Source organism: Lepidochelys olivacea, assembly GCF_965140295.1.
Source record: "Lepidochelys olivacea isolate rLepOli2 genome assembly, chromosome: 13".
NCBI classification, from domain to species: Eukaryota; Metazoa; Chordata; order Testudines; family Cheloniidae; genus Lepidochelys; species Lepidochelys olivacea.
Genome location: NC_140423.1, coordinates 3,089,911 through 3,098,338, shown reverse-complemented (window position 1 = coordinate 3,098,338; position 8,428 = coordinate 3,089,911). Strand labels below are relative to the sequence as shown.

At 55.7% G+C, this 8,428-nt stretch overlaps 1 protein-coding gene across 1 annotated transcript; it reads left to right on the top strand.

Annotated features, from left to right (window-relative positions):
- The first annotated feature begins 317 nt into the window (after positions 1 to 317).
- TCF15 (transcription factor 15) lies at positions 318 to 7,825 on the top strand. Its single transcript, XM_084645448.1, has 2 exons — positions 318 to 1,057; positions 7,274 to 7,825. Exons 1-2 carry the CDS (start codon positions 581 to 583, stop codon positions 7,346 to 7,348), a joined length of 552 nt encoding a protein of 183 aa, XP_084501574.1. The 5' UTR covers positions 318 to 580; the 3' UTR covers positions 7,349 to 7,825.
- The last annotated feature ends 603 nt before the right edge of the window (positions 7,826 to 8,428 follow it).

Sequence of the window (8,428 nt, the reverse complement as noted above, 5' to 3'; positions counted from 1 at the left end):
TTCCCAGCACAGCCTGTGTCCAGCTGCAGCCTGTTTAGATTCATTGCGGTGTGCCGCCCCCGCAGGGCTCTGTTTGCAAGGTGTCTGCGCACAGTAAAAGGGCCCCCATCCTGATCCTTGTAAAGTACAGAACACAAGCAGCGTCTGCTGGCTTTAAATTCTGGGGGCTGGGAGAGCACCACAGTCCTGTTGGCTGGATGGAAAAGTCCAAGGCAGCCCCATTGGCTGGCCAGGAATCTGCTCCTAGTTCCTAGCCCCTCCCAGGACTTATATAGAGAGATTCTTGTGAATCCCACTAGAGCAAACTGTACCACCCTCTCCGACTGGAAAGGGGAGAAGCTGGAGCAACAGCTGGGAAGACGTCAGGACCTGCAGCGGGGGTGGGGAGGGCTTCCTGCTTGTGTCCGTGCATTGCGAGCCCTTGAACACCACCAGGGTGAGCCTCTGGAGTGAGCCCCTGGTGCTCCAGCGAGGAGCCAGGCTGCCTCTCAGAGCCCTTCCAGCCTGGAGCGCAGAGGTGTCTTGCTGCTGAAGGCTCCCAGAGAGCAGAGGGGCCCTGGGTCTGGGGGCAAACCCCACCATGGCGTTCACCATGCTGAGACCCGTGGCAGCTCATATGCTGTACCCAGACCTCAGCATGCTCTCTGAGGACGAGGAGAACCGGAGCGAGAGCGACGCCTCAGACCAGTCCTACGGCTGCTATGAGGACCTGGAGACCAGGAGGAAGGTGGCCAGGAAGCCAGGCCAGGTGGTGATGGTGAAGCAGAGGCAGGCAGCTAACGCCCGGGAGAGGGACCGGACGCAGAGCGTCAACACGGCCTTCACCGCCCTGCGGACCCTCATCCCCACCGAGCCCATGGATAGGAAGCTGTCCAAGATTGAGACCCTCCGCCTGGCCTCTAGCTACATCTCCCACCTGGCCAACATGCTGCTGCTCGGAGAGGGCTGCGAGGACGGGCAGCCCTGCTTCAGCACCATCTATGGCTCCAAGGGGGAGCTGGACAACAAACAGCCCCGCAGCATCTGCACCTTCTGCCTCAGCAACCAGAGGAAAGGGGTAAGTCCATCCTCCCAGCTGAGCGGTGCTGCCCCTGCTTGGCCAGCCACCGGCAAACAGGATCCCTTTGAGAAGGGAGGCTGGAAAGGGAGCTCTGCATTTGGACTGGCAAAGGCCCTACGTAGGTACAGAGGGATGTCGCTGGGGTGCGTGTGGGAGGGGAGGGTGCTGGGTTTCAGGTGTTGGGATGAATGTAAGCAGAGGTGTCAGGGGGACTCTGTGGAGAGTGCATGGCCGAGTGGCAGGAGGATATGAAGGGCGAAGGGGAAGAGGTGACAGCTGGCACAGACTGTCTGCAATCAGGACTGGCTGTAGTTCAGACCGAGCAGGATGCTTGTGTGGGTTGGGGTGTGCGGGCCTTCACTGAGGGGTAGCTGCTTTCGGCCAAATTCTGCCTTCGCTACACGCACACAACTCCTGTGCAAGTCCCCAGGTCAAACTCTATGCTCGGGGTAAATCCAGAGGAACTCAGCTGGAGTTATCCGTGGCACTCCAGATTCACAGGGGTACCTGTGAGAGCAACATCTGGCCCAATGAAATAATGCCCTGGGTACCTGTGCTTGTGTCGTGCCTTTCAGCTGAAGGTCTCAAAAGTGAGCAAATCTCATTAGTGCCCTTTTTCAAATGGGGAAACTGAGGCATGGAGGGGTGCAGTGGTTCATCCTAGCTCACAGACAGCGAGTCACTGAGGATTGGAACCTACTCCTGAGCTGCAAGACCAGGCTGCCTCCGCAGGCAGATCCAACATACTAAATAGCTCCTGTATACTGAGCATATACGTAACATGCACTAGCTGGCCCATTAACGCTAGTTTAAATGCATAGTCAAAAGAATTTAGGGCTCTTAATTGGAAGTGTTCTCGCTCTGTCTTCCACCTGTCTTTTCTACAAGCTGCAACCTTGCACAGCACACCTGCTCCGGTGGTTGTATTAGGGGGCGTCTCAGGAGCTTTGCCTTGACTCCTTGGCTGTCTCACTCTTCATGGAAACACCGAACTCCTGCCCCTGGACAGAGAAGCCGAGCAGAGAGACTCTAAAGTAGCACAGGCCCCTGCTGGGTGAGGCCTCCTGCAGACACCTTCTGTGCCGCTATCACGTAACTTGTTCTAGTTTCCATGTGTTTGGTTTAGATTTAAGGTAGAGCCAGGCCTGAGACCAAACTGTGGATGCATTATATTGAACCCCCTTCAGAGCCTGAGGGTGTCTGGGCCCTGGGATCAGACCAGCCCTTTGCAGGAATAAAATAGAGATGCCAATATTGTGTCTGGATGCAGCTTGATTCCCAGCTGCCCCCTCGCCCCAAGCTGTGGGGGTGATGCTTGCAGGGCTCTAATTTCACTGCATCTCACATTCTAAGTTCTCTTTCAGCAGGAGTTACCCCATTGCCATTTAGCTCGAGGGAGCTAACACCTTTGGAAAGGCAGATCTGGATACTTCCCAAATGTTTGTTCCTGGCTACGTACATTCGGGCTTTACCCTAGGGCCCAGCCTTCCTCCACTAATATCATAATGAGGACCCTACCAAATTCACGGTCCGTTTTGGTCAATTTCATGGTCCTGGGATTTTAAAAATCATAAATCTCATGATTTCAGCTATTTAAATATGAAATTTCACGGTGTTGTAATTGTCGGGGTCCTGACCCAAAAAGGACTTGTGCGGGGGTCACAAGGTTATTGTAGGGGGGGCTGCAGTATTTCTGCGCTGCGGCTGGCGGTGGCTCTGCCTTCAGAGCTGGGCAGCCGGAGAGCGGTGGCTGCGGGCCGGGATCCCGGCTCTGAAGGCAGAGCCACCGCCAGCAGCAGCTCAGAAGGAAGGATGGCACAGTATGGCATTGCCACCCTGACTTCTGCGCTGCTGCCTGCAGAGCTGGGCCCGCAGTCAGCACCCGCCCCTCTCCGGCCGCCCAGCTCTGAAGGCAGCACAGAAGTAAAGGTGGCAATACTGCAACCCCCCTAAAATAACCTTGTGACCCCCACCGTGATCCAACTCCCTTTTGGCTCAGGACCCCCAATTTGAGAAACGCTGGTGTCCCCCCTGTGAAATCTGTAGAGTATAGGGTAAAAGCACACAAAAGACTAGATTTCACGGGGGAAGACCAGATTTCACAGTCTGTGATGCATTTTTCATGGTAGGGCCCTAATCATAATCTTCTGCCTGTGACATCATAACCTTCGGCACGGCAACCAGCTGTGAGGTCACAAACAGGATGGTGGCATAATGTGGGGAATAAAGAGCAGGACGAGATAAACTGGAAAGAGACAGAAATCTTGGGCCTAACCCGTAGTTTCCACTCAGTCCCAGCTCCCAGAAATCAGAGGGAGGTCACTGCAGTCAGGCCCTCAAGATCTGGCCCCTGCTGCAGCTCTGTCCTGAATGGTGCAGAAGGAGAGGAGAGAAACACCGAGCTAGGAGAGTAGCCGCTTCATTGTCTCCACCCTCTGTAGACTGTCTCCTGGGAAGGCTGCCGTGTGGTTCGAGCCGGTGCTGGCTGGGACTGGGAGTCCAGAGTGCCTAAATGCAACGCTCATCTGGGCAAGCTCTCTGGATGCACTCGATAACCATCTGCACTCTGCCCGGCATGCACACGCTGATCCCAGCGCTCACACACTGCCCCGTCCCTACACGTAGTCTCCCGGTCAGACAGCCCTTCTGTACATCAAACTGGACACATGGGGCTGGAGCCTCCTCCTGCTTATCCCAGCTTTACCCCGGTGTGACTCCACGGGCTGCAGCAGGCTTCTCCTGACCTACACACTGACCAGGCACTCTCACACCCACAATCCTCCCTGAGATTTGTCTCCAGTTTCTCTCCCTTTATTTCCCACCTCCTGTCTCTTCCCCCATCTCCTTGTCCATCTCTCTGGCTATTGAAGTATTTGAGCTGATGGGTTTAAAAAACACAACAGATGCTGAGGAGAGGCCACTTCCCACCTGCCCGTGCACTGTGCACCCCCAACACTTGGGCCTGTACCTGAATGGCAGACCCAGGCCCGGCACCCTTGTCGGTGCTCTGCTCCTCAGCTGCTCTCAGTGGCCCAGGACTCAGGCATGAGAAAAAGGGAGACCAGGCCTCAATCCTTTTGGAAGCTTGCCCATAACCTCTGAGGCCCGAGACGATAACCAAAAAGCCCTCTCACCCCCTTGCGCAGCTGGCAGGGAGGGGGCAGGCCGGAGATAACTATTCAGCTATCGATGGAAGCCACCTTTAGGACCATCTCTCCCTCCCAAGGCAGGATTGTTCCCCACAGAACATTTACTAGCGCTGGGGCAAGCCTAGCTTTAAACGTCCCAAGCAATGGAGCTTCCACCACGTCTATAGCCAGATAGACCTCCCCCGTCAGGAAGCTTCCTCCCTATCTGCACTTCCTCCCGCTGCTTCGAGCCCTGAGGAAGGAGATTTTAGTGCTCTAAGAGCTGATCCATGAGCTCTGGCACGGAGAGTCGCAGCAAGGCCTAAGCACCAGCCTGTGGGAACAAGGGCACTGTCTCTAAATGGGAAACAAGCATCTGCAGCAGTTGGGGTTTCTTTCCCACAGCAAAGATGCAGAGGAAGGGACTTGTTCAGCAGGTCACTGGGAAAGCTGGGACTAGAGCCCAGGCTGTGGGATTCCCATATGCCCTAGCCACAGGACTTCACTGCTACCTCTCGCTAGCCATGCTGGTCAGGGCCAGGTCTTTGTTGGGGGTGCCGTCAGCGGACTCTGGAGTGTGGGGGGTTATTGAATGTACTGTAGATCCAAACAGAGACCAGCAGTGACCTGGGGTTGTATGGGCTCAGGAGTACAGAGGCTTCGTGTGCTGACCCTTTGCCCCAGAGACCTGGACTCAAATCCTGGCTCAGGTAACCAGTGAAAATGACTCTTCTGGCCTCCACCGAGCCCGCTCTCTTCATGGCAAAGTCCCCCTGACACGCGAGGGTGGCTGAGAGGCTGCGGGAGCACCGGGAGGCTGCATCACCAGAGCTTTGAGGGGCCCTGGCCCAAAAGGAGGGCGGCTACAGATCAGGATTGGGGCAGGGCTGGATGAGCCGGGAGAGCTGCAGGGCCCAGCTGAGGTGCACAGGTTAAGCCTGGGGCTGGGGAGTGACTGGGGTGGGAGGAGTTGGTACAACACCGTCAGCGCCAGCTTGAGCCTGGCAGAGGGGATCAGCCTCAGTGTAATGGGCACCAAATGCCCTGCACAGGGGAAGGCAGAACCTGTTGTCACATCTCCGTGGAGTGTTCCTAGCCGATTCCCACAGCACACGGGGACCCCAGGGTAAGTCATGTGTTACCATGGTAATTAGGATTCCTTTGAGGGCAAGGCCCCTGCCTAGAGCCAACCCAGGTCCCTCTCTGCATGGCGTTGTGGGTGGAAGTTCAGTCCCGGGGGTTACTTTCCTGGACATTGGCATCTACTTGTGGTACCTGCTGGGACTTCTGCCTGTCGCAGGCCCTGCCCCCCATTCTCACGCTCCTGAGACAGGCTAAGGAACACAAAGTATCTGCAAGCCCCAGATGAGAGGGTCTGGGCTGGGACTGTACCCGCTAGGGGTGGCAGAGTAGGACACCGCATTCTGGTTAGTGCAAAGAGCTCCTCTGGGAGGGCAGGAGCTGCTCCGGGGTCATTGTCCCCAGAGATTCCAGGCCTCTCTAAATGGGCCGTGGGGACGCCATGGGGGGTTGTAGTGGCTCCCTGGGGGCCAAGGGCCAGGGCACAGTCAGATGGGAAGATCCCATTGCACTTTCAAGAAGAGCAGAAATTTGTTCCTTAGCCAAAGTGTCCCCTCCTGCCGCCCTAGGCTGCATGGTGGCTTGTGACGTGCTCTGGGCACCCTTGTGAGGAGAGGCTCTCAAGGGGCTGTTTTCCTGGTGAGTGGCTCTCTCTCCTGCAGCCTGCTCTGGCACGTACTAGTCAGGATAAACCTCCCCGATCCCCGTACCCGTGGGTCAGTCCCAGGTTGGTTTTCCCCAAGGGGCTTCACTTCAAAAGACGAGGGAATAAACGTAACTCCAAAAAGATTTAAGAGCTAAATTCCCAGCCAGTGAGTCCCCAGGAAGGAGACCGGGAATTTCCTCACTTTCCAATGTAGGGACTCATCAGGAGACAGTCAGTAGCCAGGGAGTTTTGAGAGACAACTGTGCTTCGTAAGGTTCCACCTCTAGAGTTTAGATGTCACGTTGACCTTGATAGCTAATCCCTGGGCATCTGCAGAACATCACACTGGATCCCGTCCTCCTGGCCATACCTAGAACAAGCGAGACGTCAGCATGCCCGCTCCAGCCCAGCTCGGTCTCCTAGCCTTTCCCTGTCTCTCAGACCCACCCCTTCATCTCAGTTACAGAACTTGCAAATCTATCTTCCCAGTCTTCCCTGCCCTGGCTATTTGGCCATTCTGCCACCTGCTCTTCTGTCATCCAATCACAAGGCAGAGTACTACGAAAGTCACAGCACCATATTGCAGTCAGACCTCCCTCTGGAGCTTGGAAACACGACAAGACGACATGGCCAAGTTCAGCCCGTCACCCTCAGGGCTCTAGTGCTTGGGGCATGGACTTTCCACCACACCCTTCCTTTGCAAACACCCCCCTCCCGTTACAGGGAGGTGGGGACGCACACCTCTAGTCTGGGCTCTCCAGGACTGCCCCAGATGAACTATGGAGAGGCATAACCTATTCCAAGTGGTGGAATAGCCCCAAAGGAGGCCTATCCCTGAGTGACACTAGCACAGGTCTTGTTAGCAGAGTCACGTGGGACGGTCGCACAGCCATCCCAGATGGAGTGTGGTGTATCTTGCCTCCTCCAAAACAATCTGTGAGGCCATGGCTGCACAGCTCTGTCTGTTGCAAGAGCCTAGATGAGTGGAAGGAGCTCCGAGAAAGGGGTGGATCCCACCATGACCGTGCCATCCCCTAAGCGCATTAGTAGGGTTTTCGTCAGGCGAAGTCCGCAGCAAAGTCATATAGAAATGAGTGAGGACTTCCTACTCTGGTCCATTGTGCTCCTATGAAGAGTTAACAAGGCAGCAACACCAGCTACCGCAGCCCACAACAAACTCTGTGGGAGGATTTTCCTGTTCCGCTGAGTGTTTCTAACCCCCACCCCAAGATGCAACCATCTCTGGGCTTTTCTCTGCCTCCTGCTAAAACAGTGGCTCAGGGCACAGTCCAGCTGTCTGGGGGCACAGGAATGCGGTGTGGGCATTGTGTCTCCAGCTTTCCCCTTCCTTTCTTGCAGGGCAACCGGAGGGAGCTTGCAGGCAACTGCCTGAAGGCACGAGGGGTGAACCCAATGCGGGTGCCGCGGAGATGAGCCTGAGCTGCGGGAGCATCTGCCTGAGGAGCCAGGCCAGGTGGCCGAACCCCAGAGCACATGAGCTTGATATTCAAGACCAGGGTGGGGGAAGGAGCACGGGACCCCTGGAGCTCAAGGAAAGGAAAGCCTATGTGAAATGAGCCCACACTCAAAGGACTACACGGAGACACAGGGGGCTGGGGCTGCACCGACTTGGACTGAAAGGCAGGACAATGCTCTAGATGCAAATAAGGGAAGAGAGAGTGTGACCGCTCCTCTGCCATCCACTGTGCCTGTCCCTCGCGGCCAGCAGGAGCCCGGGGCAGCAGGGCTCACTGACCCCTGGAAGGGGATGTTGGCCCAGTGGCTGCAGGACAGAGGAGCGGGCAAGGGCGAGAGTGTAAAATATTGTTCAATGGTTAGTTTCGATACAGAGCTTTATGAGAGTTAAGATTATTGCAGGTCTCCATGGTCACTATTTTTTTTTTTCATATTCAGCAGGTTTGAAAATAAAGTTATTTTTTTGATCATTTGGTGGCTCTTTTTTCATTGTTTCCCCCTAAGTTATGCTTAGGACACACAGCTCCAGTCGGAGGTAGAGGGCTGGGAGTCTCTCCGTTGACGGGGCTGACAGCAGACTGGCTGTGCTTTCCCCAGGGGCCTTTTGCTTCTGCTCTGGAGGTCTTGATCTGGTGCCTTACTGGCCCAAACTGGTCTGGTCAGCAGTGTGTGTCTGCTGAGAACCGCGGCTGGCTGTGGTAATGCAGAAACCCTGGTACTACAGAAGTCATTCCATGTGCTGCCATGAATCACCATGTCACATGGGCTTCAGTTAGTAGCTGATGGCCCCGGCTCAGCACTGCTGGAGTGTGGGAGGAAGGAGGATCATGGGAAAGGTACGAAGATACAGGGGTAGCTCACTGAGTCCAGTGAGTTCATGACTCATTTGCAGTCGGACACAGCTGTGGAGTAGGGCAGCCTGGGAGTCACTTCCCAAGCACACAGGATTCCCTTTTATAGAACAGACACTTCAAGGGTTCCCACACCAGGGACAGCTCTGACCTCTGGGATCCTCCAGCCCAGCTCAGTCCCCAGCAA